Source organism: Zonotrichia leucophrys, chromosome 6 (genome assembly GCF_028769735.1).
Source record: "Zonotrichia leucophrys gambelii isolate GWCS_2022_RI chromosome 6, RI_Zleu_2.0, whole genome shotgun sequence".
Classification (NCBI taxonomy): Eukaryota; Metazoa; Chordata; class Aves; order Passeriformes; family Passerellidae; genus Zonotrichia; species Zonotrichia leucophrys.
The window spans coordinates 2,317,849-2,335,603 of NC_088176.1; the positions used below are offsets into that span (position 1 = coordinate 2,317,849).

The 17,755-nt window shown below is 43.4% G+C and overlaps 1 protein-coding gene across 1 annotated transcript in view; it reads right to left on the bottom strand.

Moving 5' to 3' along the window:
• DOCK1 (dedicator of cytokinesis 1) overlaps positions 1-17,755 on the bottom strand; it is a 293,238-nt gene that overhangs the window by 43,392 nt on the left and 232,091 nt on the right. Inside the window, exons 39-41 of the mRNA XM_064717058.1 lie at positions 15,629-15,748; positions 4,672-4,761; positions 1,037-1,141 (exon numbers count right to left, since the gene is read on the bottom strand). Of these exons, the coding sequence (XP_064573128.1) occupies positions 1,037-1,141; positions 4,672-4,761; positions 15,629-15,748 (315 nt within the window). The remainder of the gene's footprint in view (positions 1-1,036; positions 1,142-4,671; positions 4,762-15,628; positions 15,749-17,755) is intronic.

Below are 17,755 nucleotides of genomic sequence, written 5' to 3' on the forward strand. Positions count from 1 at the left end.
ACCTCATTACTCATCTCAAAATGAATACTTGGTGAAGAAATTATGCAGCACTTATTAAAAAAGGGTGTTTTGACTGGGGGTAGGAACCTGGAGTTGTTCACATTTGCCCAGTTGGGTTTAGTTCTGCAATGCTGCTTTTTGAAAAGCTCGGTAGGGGAAAGAAAGGTAATAATAGATGGCTCTGTATAACTGTAATTTATGTATATACATTTGTAATTCACAGGGAATGCTGGAATAAAGGGAGAAGTGAGGATTTTCTCCATCAGCAGGGCACTCAACAGCCTGGTTTTCAGAGGGCAAATTGGGAAGGAATTAATTCCTGTGAGGGTGGTGAGCCCTGGCACAGGGTGCCCAGGGAAGTTAACAAAATAATAATGGGTTATTTCTGTGTCAGCAACTGCCAAGTGCCAGAGAATCATAATACAGATGCAATTCAGACAGGTTATAGCCCCACTTTTCTTTAACCACTAATTCAACCCATAAAAATCCTAATATTAGTGAAAAAAAACCCTTAAAATGTCACTAAAGCTATGATCCTGGCATCAACTGAGTGACACATGTCTTAAATTGGCACATGACACACACAAATCAATGATAAAAATTGCTATTAAAGGTGTCACACACACCTTTGATAGTCAACTTCATTTTAGTGACAATGCTAGAAAGGACACTCACCAGAAAACATGGTCATACAAAAGGTTTCTCTACCATGCTCATATATATATATTATATATATAAATATATATCAACCTGCCAGGCAAAAATGTCACCATTTCAGATGGTTATGACCCCAAGTGATGGATTGGGTCATTTATCTTCATTTCTAGTGATACCCTGAAGAAACAGAAAGTACTGAATATGTTTGAGGAGAAAGTTTTTCTACTAAAATTCAACTATTCCATCATAGAAACCAAAAAGGAAAAAAAATGTGTTTGCTTTGTACACCTAAAAAACACCTGTCAGTGTCAGGCAGGTTTCTCCAAGCCAAAGAAAATTTCTAGAGCAAGGAAAATCTCTGGAAACAGGTGACACTTACCCTTATGAATGTTGGGAATCCCTGGCCATAGTATCCAACAGCAAAATAATCTGGTTTTGGTCGTATCACCTTCACAATGTTTTCATAGAATTGGGCTTGTTTTCTCTGCAAAATAAACCGGAGCGATTTGAATGACCTGAGTTTTTAGGAGATTGCTTACACTTAAGATCTTGTATGCATCTCTAAATTAAAGATGTTTCATTCCCATTTTTCCTGTAGCCATGATTTTTCTACTCACCATAGTGAATCTGACTGTTCCCTAAGGAATATCTCAATTTTGATGAGTTTCACCTTATCATGGTGAACCTCACTGTTCCATATCCAATATCTCAATTTTGATGGACCTCATATTGGTGAACTTTATTGTTCCATATCCAATATCTCAATTCTGATGAACTTCATCATTGTGAACCTCATTGTTCCATATCCAATATCTCAATTTTGAGGGCCCTCATCTTGATGAACGTCACTGCTCCATATCCAATATCTCAATTTTGATGGACCTCATCATTGTGAACCTCATTGTTCCATATCCAATATCTCAATTTTGAGGGCCCTCATCTTGATGAACGTCACTGCTCCACATCCAAAATCTCAATTTTGATGGACCTCATCATTGTGAACCTCATTGTTCCATATCCAATATCCAAATTTTGAGGGCCCTCATCTTGATGAAGGTCCCTGCTCTATATCTCAATTTTGATGAAGTCCAATATTTCAACTGATGAACTTCATCATTGTGAACCTCACTGCTCCATATCCAATATCTCAATTTTGATGGACCTCATATTGGTGAACTTTATTGTTCCATATCCAATATCTCAATTCTGATGAACTTCATCATTGTGAGCCTCATTGTTCCATATCCAATATCTCAATTTTGATGAACCTCATCATTGTGAACCTCATTGTTCCATATCCAATATCCCAATTTTGAGGGCCCTCACCTTGATGAAGGTCCCTGCTCTATATCTCAATTTTGATGAACTCCAATATCTCAACTGATGAACTTCATCACTGTGAACCTTACTGTTCCATATCCAATATCTCAATTTTGATGGACCTCATCTTGGTGGACCTCACTGATTCCCATCCACTATTTCACTGGCAGTGAAGGTCAGGAATTTGCAAGGCAATCTGAAATTCCAGTTGTGACACTTCCATTGCCGAAACACCGGAAGGATGAAGCCACTCACAGCTCATCCCAATGGTGCTGACTTGTCAGTTTTGGGCTCTTACATCTCATTACATTTTTCTACTACTTCTCTTCCATATTTACAACCATGAATTTGCATATGGAAAGCAGGCAGTTGAGAACTGCAGGAAAATGTAAATGTTAGAATAAACACACGCATGTCAGACGCCATCTGCTTTCGACGCCGACTTCTTTATCTCTAATGATGAAATAATAGCAAATGAGCAGCTTCAGAAGATCTGTTCATTAACTTATTTTTAGTCTATTATTTCTGCAAAGAGAATGACTTTTGATCTGGGGGGAGGTTTAGTGCTGCTCCCACATGACAGATAACTGTAAATGGCACCAAGACTACAAAGACCCAGATCTGCCGAGTATTTCTCAGCTCATCTGGAGCAAAACTATTTTGTTATTTGTGAATTGTCTTAGAGGCTAATATTTAATATTGTTTGAAGAAAAGAGACAAGAGGGAGAATAGAAAGAACAAAAAACTTCTAAATTTTATTGTGGGAGAAAACAAGGAGCTGTTCAGCAGCAATAAGAAAAACTGATGGGCTATGTGAGACCTGACTCATACGGGAGAGTGAATTTTGATCTCTGTCTTGTGAGGGAAATGCACACCAGGATTAATTCTGTGACATCTCATCTCTTGGCTGATGAGCAGATAAACTCAATTGTCTGATGTGAGGACTGAAAGTTCTGGGTCTCCCTTCTTAGAAGAGGGAGAAACTCCATGGAAATATCCAAGGCCAGGTTGGACAGGGCTTGGAGCAACCTGGGACAGTGGAAGGTGTCCCTGCCCATGTCCGGTTTTCGGCTGTTTGGAGGGCCTGGAAAGGCCCGGAGTGGCCTTGGGGCAGCCCGCGTATCGAAGGACGAGAAGAGGCTTCAGTTCTTCTTTCGGTCTTGATGTTTATTAATTGTTTATCTAAAAGATTTTCTCTCGCCCCGACAGAGCTCTGCTCAGCAGCCAGCCATGAGCACACTGTCCTGCCCTCCGGACAGTCACCTATCTTTATACCCGTTGTTACGTGTACAATATTTATCATTTTTCCCCAATACCATTTATTCTTATTGCCCGGTGCACTTTTAGTAATAACCAATCCCAAAGTGCCACCATCACCAAAGAAGATGGAGGAGAAGAAGAAGAAGGAAGGACAGGACACGCCCCAATTCCTCCATCTTACTTCTCTAAACCCCCCTGTACAGAAATCCTAAACCCTGTGTTTCACCTCTAATTAACCAATCCCTTCACCATTCACCCCGGTGAAACCCTCCTGTCCTCATACAGGTGTCGTCTCCTGTGTAGGATCAAAGTCCAGCCACCAGACACTTCTGGAACATTCCAGGACTCCCGAGCCCCCCAAGGGTGGTCTCGGTGACACCTCAGTCCTGAGGTGCTGAGATCCCACATGCCCATGGCAAAGTGGGTGGAACTGGATGAGCTTTAAGGTCCTCCCAAGCCAAATCATTCAATCCCTCTGTGATCTACAATGAATAAAGTGCAAATCCCAACTTCTCCTTCAAAATGGATCCAGTAGGATAATTAAAGAGTGGCTGCCTCTGTGACAAACCCATTCACGTTCCCATGTACAAGCAAAAAGGAGATGGAAAATTAAACGGAGGGACTTGGAGAATAGCCACCCCTGGTGAATAATCACCTCTGACAACCATTTCTAGCTGAGGAACAATCCTACCCAATTCCTTTCATACTGAAATGAAGAATATTCTGTGCCCACCCCACCAGGAGCAGTGGGCTGGGGCTGTGTGGAGCTGAGTTCAACACCACAGGAATGCCCAGCTCAGACACACTGGGATAGAGAAAACAGATAAATAATTGAAAGAAATTGAGGGAAATGTACTCTGAGTGCAAAAGCAAAAGGCATCAAAAACTTCAGAGTCGAGAATTTTCAGAAACAAACTGGAATTACATCCCAACTCCTGTGGAAATGGCTGGGACCTGAGGAGGGACAGTGACAGCTGCCATTTATCTCTTTGGAAGAGAACAGGAGGGAAAAAATGGTGCAGGAATAATGAATGGGTAACGTCAGGGCAAAAATAACTGACTGGAGACATGAATGCATGGGGATTATTCATACCTAAAAAAAGAAATGTGAATATAGAAAGACACTTGAGAGAGAATGGGGATTTTTTTTCATGTTCCCATTTATATTTAAATTCAAAATTTCCTTTTATACCCCAAATAAATCAGCTTAATATTACTGAAATGCTTTTCTTTCAGCTAAAAAAAAAATAAATTCAATGTTTTTCAGACAATCCACTGGTAGCCAGTTAATTGACATTGGTCCAACAAAACCATGATGGGTATTTCTTTTTGAATTTTATTGTCATTGATATAGTATTTTTTATAATTTTAAAAGCTTAGAAATTCAACTCTGAAATAAATTATTGCAGTGTCTATGTCATTAAAAAAACCTACCAGCAGTTCACTGAGTTGTTCATAATCAAACATTTCATTTTCATACTGTTCTGCAAGTTCTTTACCCAAGGCGATGGCCTCTTCCCACATCTGTTGGAAAAAAAAATATCACAAAACAACAAAAAGAAGCTGAATTACATACCTAGGTTAAACATCAACATTAGAATCAAATAAATCTGGATAAAGCAACCAAATGAATTGTGTCACATGCCTGAAAACACTGAGCATCTGACGTGCCAAAGAGCTGTGCTGGGGTTATAAATGTCTCTATTCATGGAATTGTTGAGGCTGGAAAAGCCCTCCAAGTGCACTGAGTCCAACCATTCCCAGCACTGCCAAGGCCACCACTGTCCTGTGTCCCCAAGTGCCACATCCACATGGATTTCAAATCCCTCCAGGATGGGGACTCCAATCCAAACTGCCCTGGGCAGCTGTGCCAGGCCTGGACAAACCTTTCCATGAGGAAATTGTTCCCAAAATCCACCCTGAGCTGCCCTGGCCCAGCCTGAGGCCGTTCCCTCTGCTCCTGTCCCTGTTCCCCCCGGCTGTGCCCTCCTGGCAGGAGCTGTGCAGAGCCACAAGGGCCCCTGAGCCTCCTTTGCTCCAGGTGAGCCCTGCCCAGCTCCTCAGGGATTCTGCAGCCCCTGCCCGGCTCCCTCAGGGATTCTGCAGCCCCTTCCCAGCTCCTCAGGGATTCTGCAGCCCCTTCCCAGCTCCCTCAGGGATTCTGCAGCCCCTTCCCGCTCCCTCAGGGATTCTCCAGACCCTTCCCAGCTCCTCAGGGATTCTGCAGCCCCTCCCAGCTCCCTCAGGGATTCTGCAGCCCCTGCCCAGCTCCTCAGGGATTCTGCAGCCCCTGCCCAGCTCCTCAGGGATTCTGCAGCCCCTTCCCAGCTCCCTCAGCCCCTCCTGGGGCTCCATTCCCTTCCCTGGACACACTCCAGCCCCCCAATGACTTTTTTATCATTGAGGGGCCCAAAAGCTGACACGGGATTGGAGATCCCTGAGCAGTGCCAGTACAGAGGGACAATCCCTGCCCTGGTCCTGCTCCACACCATTTTTGACACACCCCAGGTGCCATCTTGGCCTGGTGGCACTCAAGGTGATCTGCTCCATGACCTTCCCTGGCACAGGATGCAAATTCACTGGATCCCAATCAAGTCAAATGATCCAAGAGCTTCAGAAATGAAATAATTCCTGCCAGCCCATCCAGTAATGTGTAAACACAGCCTGTCCACCAAGAAACCCAGGACCTAAGGCTTTGGAGCAAGGCTGGTGATTGATTATATTTCATAATCACCTCTCTCTCCCTCTAATATCTGTAATCTGTATTAGACAGGACAGGCAATTTGCAGATATTGCTTTGAACAAATACTCATTATATTTCCATTGGTTCTTCTTCTTCTTGTTCCTCAACCATGAAATTCAGCAGCCGTCTCAAGTGACCCAAAGAAATTTAACAATATCCTTCAGCTCCTCAGAAGGCAACAATCTTAATGAGGAGCAGCAAGAATGGTTTTAAATGTGCATTTTTCATTTGTTTTTTCCACTCCAAAGATAAAGAACCACTCCAACCCAAAAATATGCTTAAATTAGCACACCAGGCTATCTAAGATCAAACTTGATGATCTACCTCTGCTGCTGAAATCTGGTTGGCATTGCTGACCTCACTTTATTATAAAAATGAGTTTCAGAATAAGTTAGAAATGCAGATTTTATCTTCAGCCTTCATCTTAAATTTAAATCCTCTGGCCACACCACCTCATTCTCCTCTCAGCATGAGGCCACACATTGTCCTGCTGGAATCCTGAGGGGATGGAGAAGGGCTGAGGGAAGGGCTGAACACACAATTCCTCATTTTCCCAAAAAATATCCACCTTTGGGGACAGAGAATTTGGGATGAAGCACCACAACTTCCAAAGATGGTGGGAGGTGGATGCTGGGAACAGAAGAGGAAATGTGATCTGGGGAAACCTTCACAATAACTCATCCCTGTATCCATCCCATAAAAATCCCTCAATCTCATTCTCTTCAAAGCACTTGAAAGTGCAAATAAGAGATATTTTACACCCCAAACCACACAAATGAAATTCCACACTCAAAGCCCCAAAATCAGTGCCAGGTGAATTCTCTTTGTCTACTGATCTGCAAGGTGAAACTGCAATCCTTAGTATATCTGGAAAACTTGGAAAAAATAAGACTTTTAGAAAAATTCCTGGTTCTAGATGCTGATTTGAAAAATGAGAATAAAACATTAAGGATGAATCTTCAGCAAGTCTTCATTGTCACAAAAAGCAAGATGGGTCCCACTGGTTGACTGGCCATCCCTGCTCCTCTCTGGAAAAAAGGAGCCAATTTTCAAGGGGAGGGATGGACTGAAAGGTTATCCTGGCAAAATGAGTGGGAATGGCTGGAAAGCAGCAGGAGCAGGCAGGGAGCTGCTGATGGTGCAGGAGGTGAGGAAATGCAGAGGGAAAAACATGGGAGAGCACATGGAGAAAGGAGAGAGATTCCTGCCCTCCAAGTAAAAACAAAATAAGGGCTGAAAACTGCACTGTGGGGCTGAGCAAGGTTAAAGGAGCTTCTGTGTCCTGCAAAAACCAGCTGGGATGATGTCTGGACAAAGTGGTGACCTAATTTAAGATAAAATAGCCATGAATGCTCACAAGGAGCAGAATCTGGTTCTTCATTAACCTTGCTTTGCAGCTCCTCGTGATATTCGACCCCTCCTCTTGATTTTACTTATTTCTCCAACAAGGTTCAGAATGTTATTTATCTGGGGAAGAGGACTGGAATGAGCATGAGTTGCCTCATGTTTGTAAAGTGCCTCGAAGGTGAAAAACGCATCAGAAGGACTAATTACAATCACGGTAATGAGGGATCACGTCTGCAGGAAATTACAAGGCAGCCTGAACGCTCTGCAACGCAATTTTTGCAAATGGAAGGATCTGAATGTTTTTATCCATATTATGGATCTAATCTAGCATGATGATACAGAGCATGTTTTTATTTTTAAACAAAAATTAACATGAATTTAAGAGTAAAGGCACAGTTGCAGAAGAAGGGGGACATTTTCACACACCAAGATGAGTTCATTTTGATTCAGAAGGGCAATACAGCACCAATTTATAGGAGCTGAGCTAATATTCAGGTGTTTGTTAAGTCAGCAAGTGAAAGCTTTCAAAATCACTTAACCTTCCCTCATTTTGAGTGCCATTTTCTTCTGAACTTCAGCCATCCATAACTTGTGCATATTTTAATTTCAAAGACAATTGGGTGACCATCACTTGCCTTTTCCTGCTTCCCTCTTTGTGTGCTCCAGATTTAACCAGCCCCTCTCCAAAATGAGACTGGAAATAAACTGAAACCTAAATCATTTTTGATTTGCATCAACACTGTAAACAAACTCCCTTTAAGCAACTTCCCACTGACTCCTGGATGAGCACAGATGTGTTCCCAAACCACGTCTGGGAATGCACAAGGTTTAGATGGGATATTGGGAAGAAATCCTTCCCTGTGAGGGTGGGCAGGCCCTGGCACAGCTGTGGCTGCCCCTGGAATGTCCCAGGCCAGGCTGCAGGAACCTGGGAGAGCTGATAGATGTCCTTGTGACAGGGTAGAACCAGGTGACCTTTAAAGGTCCTTCCCAGCCCAAACCATTCAGTGACTCTGAAAGCAGACACACTCTGCCTACACATCACTGCCTACAGGTACCACAGCACTGCCACTGATTAAATAACAACTTTAGCAGAATTAAATCTCCTTTGATTTTTTTTTTCACCTTCCCACCTTTGTCTGTCAGCACCATAAACACGCCGGAGCAGAGGCTGCACCTCCTCTAGCCTGAACAAAGCCTTTAGATGTTACTGAATATTAATATTAATAATGGATTCTGTAAATGTTCCAGAGCCTGAAAAATGAATCCTCAAATTAAATGTGATCCAGATTTAGTTCATGTACAACAGACAATAATCACATAATCCTTGCACTCTTCCTAGCAAGGAAGTGGAGATGAACAGGAGAAAAGCAGACCATGGAACCACACCAGAATGATTTGGGTTAAAGATGTCCATGGCAGGGACACCTCCCACTGTCCCAGGTGCTCCCAATGTCCAGCCTGGCCTTGGGCACTGCCAGGGATCCAGGGGCAGCCACAGCTGCTCTGGGAATTCCATCCCAGCCCTCCCCACCCTCACAGGGAACAATTCCCAATTCCCAATATCCCATCCAAATCTGCCCACTGTCAGTTTAAAGCCATTCCCTGTGTGCTGTCCCTCCATCCCTGTCCCCAGTCCCTCTCCAGCTCTCCTGGATTCCCTTTAGTCCCTGCAAGGGGCACTGAGCTCTCCCTGGAGCTGCTCCTCTCCAGGTTAAACATTCCCAGCCCTCTCAGCAGAACAGCTTCAATTAGAACATTTGTTTCTGGCTTAAATTACTGGAATTCCTTTAAAGTTTCTGTAAAAGTCAGTTTACAAGTTCTCCTGCTGACAGGGTGTCACATTATCTTTAATGGAACACTTTCAGGAGTGTACTGAAAATCTACTGTACTGCAAATAAAAAAGGGAGAAAAGGAAAAGATTCTTTCCATTTTTGCCAGACTCCAACTTTGTCCCTCTCCAGCCAAGACCTCTGCCTAAGAGATAAAGTACCCATGTTTTGTTTCTACTGCCTCTTAAAAACCTCACTGTGCTCCAACATCTCTGTTTGGAATTCCCAGCTGTCCAGTTGTTCCTTCAGAGGAGCAATGAGAACCTGGATTATGGAACTCAATTTCTTGAATGGAGAGAGCCCTGCTCTCCAGAGGCACAGGAGTCCACAGAATCACTAAGGCTGGAAAAGACTTCTGAGATCATCAACCATCACCTTGCTGAACAATAAAACCTGTCCTCAGGTGTCAAATCCATCCAGCTTTTTAACAATTCCAGAGATGGGGAATGCACCACTGCCCTGGGCTGTCACCATATTTTCTGAAAAATCCCTTGCCTGGGATTTCTTCTCCTGGGAAGCTGAGAAGCCTCAGAGAAAAGGGAGGGGAATATTATCTCATTTGCTTCTCCCTGTTTTGCTGCTTTGGAATGTGGTTTGGACATGGTTTATCCAACATGTGAATTGTTTTTACTTAATGACCAATCATGGTCCAGCCGTGTCGAGACTCTGGAGAGACACGAGTTTTTAACTGGTATCTTGTTAAGCCTTCTGTAAATATCCTTTCTCTATTCTTTAGCATAGTTTAGCATAGCATTCTTTAAAATAATATAACATTACATAAAACATTTATATAAAATAATAAATTAGCCTTCTAAGAACATGGGGTCAGATTCATCATTTCCTTCCTGCCACAGGGAACTCTGAAAATACCAAACTGGGCAGCCTGAAGAAACTTTCCCTAACATCCAACCTAAACTTCCCCTGATGCAACCTGAGGCTATTTCCTGAACTACCAGGCCTTTCCTTTGTGCAGCTGCAGCACAACACGTCCAACATCACAGAAAACCAACCTAAACCTGGAGAATTTCCCACCATTTTCAAAGAAACAGGGACTGTGTGTCTCACAAGCCTCTGAAAAATTCAGCTGTTTGCTCCAGAGCCAATTTATTCAGGTGAGGACAGCCCGGCTGGGGCCCAGGATCCTGATAAATGAAATCTATATTCTTGAAGGTCAATAACTCCCAATCTGCTGCCTCACAGATTTCCTGCCTTGGAAGCTTTCCCAGCTTTGCCCAGGACATGGCAAGTCTTCTGGAGAAATGAGTTGTACAGGGAGCTCCTACACAGGATTTGTACGAGGTACAACTCATTAATGGGAGAAACAATTTATCTGGAGAGGGGACCATGGAGAGAGGCTGCTGATACTGGAAGGAAAATGCTTCTTTTACACTCAGGGGGTAAGAAAAATGTGCAGAGCCTAAATTTAGTTGTGTAGACATGAGCTGCAAATTGTTATGGGCAAGACTTTGCAGATGCAGGAGATCTGTTTTAGGGACAACCCAGAGATTTAATTTATTTTTCAAGCTGGATTGCTTGTTGGCCAGAAAGAACTACAGCATCCAATTTAGTTTTTGAGGTTAATAGCAGCAAAGGAGGATCTCAGGGTATTTCTGAGCTCCTGCAGAGTTAATGGTCAGGAGCACTGAAATAGTCTGGGATAAGAATATTATGGTGCCATGTTCTGATGTGTCAGGGACTTTCTAAGCTGGTTAAATTTCAGGTAGTGTTAATTAACCAGCATGAAGGCTTAATATTTGAAATAAAATGCTAAAACTCAGCATTTCTCTATTGTTAGCACTGCATTCAAGACACAGCCAGGTTGGAAACTCTTTAAACAAATAAATATATTCATTTGGAACATGGTCAGCCTCTGTATCCTCCCTCTCCCAAGACTCTCTGTCCTTCCCAGCTCTCAGGGCAGCTCTGGGGCTGAGCTGGCCACCAGCCTCACACAGATTTTTGGCAGACAGGTGAATTTCACCACTCACTTGTTCAGATGGAAGAAAAAGCCATTTGATGTCATCCCACGAGCCAGAAAAAAAGAGCTTTTAAGCCAAAGCATGGCATTTGCTGTATAATTTCAGATATTTTCTGTTCTGTGGCTGCTGTAAAGCAGTAAAAGCTTTTTTTTTGGAGGAGGAGGGGAGAAAGGAGGAGCAGAAATAAATGAACAGTGTGCGTTTATTTAGCTTTTTCTCCTCAGGACCAACACTTTCAATTTATGGAGGAGCAGAGGAAAACCTGTCCTGATTTATGGGCAGCAGCATTGTCTGGTTTTCGGCTGTTTGGAGGGCCTGGAAAGGCCCGGGGTGGCCTTGGGGCAGCCCGCGTTTCAAAGGAACAGAAGAGGCTTCAGTTCTTTTCTCGGTCTCTGTGTTTATTAATTGTTTATCTAAAAGATTTTCTCTCGGCCCGACAGAGCTCTGCTCAGCAGCCAGCCATGAGCACACTGTCCTGCCCTCCGGGCGGTCACCTATCTTTATACCCATAGTTACATGTACAATATTTATCATTTTTCCCCAATACCTTTTACCCTTATTAACCAGTGCACTTTTAGTAACAACCAATCCCAAAGTGCCACCATCACCACAGAAGATGGAGGAGAAGAAGAAGAAGAAGAAGGACAGGACACGCCCCAATTCCTCCATCTTGCTTCTCTAAACCCCCCTGTACAGAAATCCTAAACCCTGTGTTTCACTCTCTAATTAACCAATCCCTTCACCATTCACCCCGGGGAAACCCTCCTGTCCTCATACAGGTGTCGTCTCCTGTGTAGGATCAAAGTCCAGCCACCAGACACTTCTGGAACATTCCAGGACTCCCGAGCCCCCCAAGGGTGGTCTTGGTGACACCTCAGTCCTGAGGTGCTGAGATCCCACACAGCATCACCAGCAAACCTGAGCCCGTGGCCATTCCCACATTTCAGCAGGCAGGAACAGGAATGCTGCTGCTTCCCTTGTGGCTCCACAACCAAACCTGGTTTAAAACAACACCTTATTTTTGCCAAGGAGCATTCCCTGGATTCAGGAGCTCATCAGCATTGATTTCCATCAGCTCCTTCCCACAGGAAAAATGTCACCCCTTCTCCCACCCCTTCAGTCCCATCACTATTTCCCTTCTCACCTTGGGACATTCCAACCCAAGAATTTCCAGCAAAGTCCCTGCATTAAGGGCTTTGTTGGAAATCACAAAGCTTCAGGAAAACACAGAGAGCAAACACTTGAGAGCAGCCCAAAGGAGGGGTCAGACTGCTGGGATAAACCTGAGGATCAGGATTTTAAGGGCAAAAGCCAAGAGATATGAAGAGGAGACTGGGAAGTGCAGTGCAGTGAAGAATGGTCCAGGAGAGAAAAGGATCCCTCTATCAGGGAAACAACTTTCCTTGTGGAAAGAAGGAGCTTAGAAAAGGAATGAAGAGCATAATTAATCAGAAATCTAATCCATAAAGTAGAACAGCTGAAAATGCAAAAGTTGTTTTTGAGAAATGCTCCTTTCCTAAAGGTGAAAGTTGTACTTCAGCTTTATAAAGTTTGGTTCAAGGATCAAAAGTCAAATACAGGTGAATAAACAAACATCCTAAGAATAACAGATTAAAAATAGAAATTAAAATGAAGAACCCTATATGGATCTTGAACTCCCAGTACCTGGGATACCCTGGTGAGGGCCAGCACTTTGTTCTCAGCCCACATGAGATGCCACATCCCTGCCCTAGGGCAAGTTCAGCTCCTTTTTCTCACTTACAAATTTCTCAGGCACTTCTGGGCCAGCAGTGAAGTGTTCACTCCACTCCAGCCTGTGTGTGGAGGATTAAATCTAAATTCACCTGCCCAGGGATGCCAATATTTAAGGATATTGGCATATCCCAAATATTTAAGGGATAAGCCTCATGGTTGGCTTTCAATAGACAAGAAAACTGTGAATTCCCCTGGGAAGTTATTCTGCCAAGAGAAAGGGATCCTGATTTTTGAGAGGCTGAACTACACCAGCCTTTAAAAAAACAAAAAGCCAATGTTTTAAACCTATTTTTAGGATATCCCTTTACTCCATTTCCTCTACACAATGTTTCTCCCATGTTTCCCTTCCTTCCCAAATCCACAGTTTCCCACCAGACAAACAAGGGGAGCTGAAGGATTCTCTCAGCTCTTGTAAGAAACTGCCAGAAAAAGTCCTCCAAATCACATGCACCACTTTTTTATTTACTCCATGGCATCATATGCCCATATATTCACCCTTAAGAACTTTTACCAGAAAACACCACTTCTGTTTATTTTTAAACCCCAAGTTTACACTTCTGAAATGTTCTGACAAAGAGATTCCTACTTCTATACTGGAACATTTCGTGTCTGAAATACCCAAACCCTGATCCATCCCTGTCTCCCACATTAACCCCCTTCCTCTCCAACACCAACAATGCCAAATGCAATTTCCTTCTGCATTAAAAGATGCAATTGCAATGAAATATCCTCATCCCAGGATATTTATGATATCAACCACAGACATCCAGGCCCTGAGGGAATTATTTTTGTGTGCATGAGGAAAAACAAGGGGAGCTGAAGGATTCTCTCAGCTCTTGTAACTGCCAGAAAAAGTCCTCCAAATCACATGCACCACTTTTTTATTTACTCCATGGCATCATATGCCCATATATTCACCCTTAAGAGATGAGTTATAAATGTACCATTGATTTCTTTTGACCTTTTTTTTTTGTAATATCATTATCTGTAAGAGCTTCCTGAAGGTTGGGAGAGGCACAGGCTCACAACTGGAAAACAAAACCCCTGAGCTTCTGGAAAAGCCTGGGGTGAGTGCACAGCTGCCCAGGGCTGTGACCTTCTGCAGACACCTCTTGTTAACTTAATGGGAAGGGAAATCAAACAAGGGACCCAGCTGGGTGATAATGGCACAAAAAAAAGCAAAAATTGGTTTGGGCATGGGTTCAGTGTCCCAGAAATGCACAGCAAAGGCTGTTTCAGGTGTTTTACTGATCGTGGAGAGCTAAAGCAGCTGCTGGGCTACATTTGCAAACTGCTCAAGGAATGCAAGAAGTTGATTTAACTTAATGTCAGAATGTCCCAAATGAGAGGATTACCTTCCATCCACACTGGAAACCTCCACTTGGAGCTTCCTGACATTTGCAAAATCACACAAGATGAATATTCTCAGTGTATATTGATTTTTTAATTTCCCTTTTCATGGAGTAATGTGAAAAATTATCACCAGCTTGAGTGACCAGAAAATGAGAGGAGGAATATCTGTAAGTAGGGGAGAGCAGTTTGCAAATAAATCATCTCCTCACAGACACAGAAATCACACTGGAGTCCTGGCACCTGAGTTCTGCACAGAATTAGTGCTCAGCAGAACAATTCCCAGTGCCTGGACACCAGAAAGGACCAACAGGAAGCCATGAAGACAAACAAAATAAAACCAACAAAATAAAAAACAGGCAACTCCTGGTTTTCCTTCCAGACAGGAATGTAAGATTAAAATAAGCTTTAAAATCAGCTGTGACTCTCATTCAAATGAGATTCTGCTCATTCACCCAGGAAAAGCTTTTTGGGCAGCAGGAACTGTCCCCAAGTCACCTCCAGCAGCCTCAGTCCCAAACAGCCATTTGTGCACCACTCCAGAATTACATTTTACAACTTTTGTCCCAGTCCAGAATTACAATTTTTACCCCAATCCAGAATTACAACTTTTAGCATCACTCATTAACAATTTTAAAATATTGCATTAAGATAAGCTATAAAATTTGACTTTTTAAGCAACATTTCTAACAGAATGATATAAATGATAGTTCCTATCAAATTTATTCTAGGATTTTATTCTGATTCTGCTAAAAACTCACCTGGAAAGGATAGGCTGGCTTGATAATATTCTAATTTTACCAGAAAACACCACTTCTGTTTATTTTTAAACCCCAAGTTTACACTTCTGAAATGTTCTGACAAAGAGATTCCTACTTCTATACTGGAACATTTCGTGTCTGAAATACCCAAACCCTGATCCATCCCTGTCTCCCACATTAACCCCCTTCCTCTCCAACACCAACAATGCCAAATGCAATTTCCTTCTGCATTAAAAGATGCAATTGCAATGAAATATCCTCATCCCAGGATATTTATGATATCAACCACAGACATCCAGGCCCTGAGGGAATTATTTTTGTGTACATGAGGAAAAACAAGGGGAGCTGAAGGATTCTCTCAGCTCTTGTAACTGCCAGAAAAAGTCCTCCAAATTACATGCATCACTTTTTTATTTACCCCATGGCATCATATGCCCATATATTCACCCTTAAGAGATGAGTTATAAATGTACCATTGATTTCTTTTGACTTTTTTTTTTGTAATATCATTATCTGTAAGTGCTTCCTGAAGGTCACTGGATGCAAACTATGTTTACTATTAAATTTATAAGTTTGAGAGAAAAGCAATGAAATACATTTGCACTTTTTTTCTTCCTTTTTTACCTTGCCCTTGTCAAAGTAATGGATAATTTCTTGATAGAGCTGATCTTTCAGCTGTCCTTGAGTAGCAGCTTGGTATCCATCCCGCTGGGTAAGATGTGCTGCACATGCTTCTTCTGACCACTAAATCACACAAAAAAAAAGGAAAAGTGAAAGCAAATCCAAAGCCATGAGTTCTGAAGTGAAATCAAAGAGAGAGGTTTTATTTAAAGGAGTGGTACTGCAGTTAATGCACCAACAAAGGGTTTTTTCACAGCTGTGCCCTTTGCTTCCTTGGGCACAAGGAGCATTTATTTGGATGCTGTAATTGGAGGCTAATTACATCCATCAGCTGGAGAGAGCTTCTGGAGGTGGCCTCCTCTCCTCGGTGAGTTTGATGAGAGTGACCTTGGCCCGCTGATGGGAACAACCTGCTGGGGACACAATGAACACTTCCCTTTGTGTGGGAGAAACCCTGGAGCCCAGATCCATCAACACAAAGGTGATGCCTCAGGTTTGGCTTTTCTATTTTCCACATTCTGTGCTGCTTTAGTGTGTGGGGCTGGGCTCACATCAGGGATGCTGAGCTCTGTGCACAGAGCAGGGAGACAAAACAATTCCTGCTCCAGCTGGGCACCAAGGACAAATGATCCAAATCCCAGCCCAGGAGCACAAACCCCGTGGGCTGGAGAGAGAAAAACAAGCAGGGTGGGACTGCCTGGGCTAAAGCTGGGATGGGACAATGAACTGCAAGGTGCAAATGGAGCAGAACTGATCCCAGGGACAGAGCCCGTGCCCCTCGTGCATTTTGGGGCCATTTTGGTTCATCTTGGGTGCAGCCCTGGCTGGGCTCTGGTGCTGCCCAAGGTGCATCCATGGAGGAGATGCTTTGGATAAATCCCTGCTTTATTCTTTAGCTCTGTCCAGCCTCTGCTCTAGGTCAGCCTGCACAAGGCATCCCAGGGAAGGGCTGCAGGCAGGAAAATGGGATGGCTCCAACTCACTGAGGATTGTGGAGGCAGGGAAAGCATAATTAACTTTATCCAGCCAGTCCGCAATTAGCAGATCTGGCTCTTCCAGAAAATGACTGATGGATCAAGGGAAAATGTCAATCACAGGAATCATGGAATGGTTTGGGTTGGAAGGGAGCTTAAAGTTCATCCCATCCCATCCCATCCCATCCCATCCCATCCCACCCCACCCCTGCCATGGGCAGGAACACTTTCCACTGTCCCAGGCTGCTCCAAACCCCATCCAACCTGGCCTTGGACACTTCCAGAGATCCAGGGGCAGCCACAGCTTCTCTGAGCAACTCCCACATTCACTTCCAGAGTTACTGCTACTTTACCTCCTATATATTATTAATTTTCACCCCATCACTTCTTGATTTGGCCAAGATATTTGTGTTTGGGTCATGCAGACACCCCTGACAGCTCTGTTCTGAACTCTGTTTCTGAGTAACACAAACCTGCTGGAGCTTGCAGTGTGGCGGAATTTATTTCAGCATGCTAAGAGCTGCTATCTTCTGTTAGTTTTGAACACCTCAATTTTGACAAAAAGGCTTGAAAACACAACAAAATCTCTTTTCTTGAGCGTGCTTCATCAGCTTGCAGTAATTTGGCCTCTCTCCCTCCACAGACAGAGCCTTCTTGCAGATTTAAAGGTGAAATTCTCACCCACTCTCAGTCCTGCCCTCGATGTGATCCCATTAAAATCACTGGGATGAAATATCTGTCCGTGAGGAGTGTCATTGAAAATCCTGTCCTGAGGCTTGACAGAAACACTCAGCTGCTCACTTACACCCCCCCAGTGCTGCTGCTCCTCAGGCAACACTGAACTCCTCCCTCCACTCAGGGCTGAGCTAGAGATTGATACACTTTGATAATAAAGTCATTCCAGCCTCTAATGTAATTATACTTACAAACAAACATCCACTCAGGAACGAAAACCTGTGACAAATTCATCCCTGGCATTTGCTATTGATTTGCATGAGAAGGAAAGAAAAATGGCTATTTCTGCCCATGGAGCTCTTTACTGAATTCAAAGGAGCACATTAAGAGAGACGCTCACCTGCTCCCTGAACACATCCCCTAAGAAAAGCCACAACTGATTTGAGGTCACAGAAAGTAAATTGTCCAACAAGTCCAGGCC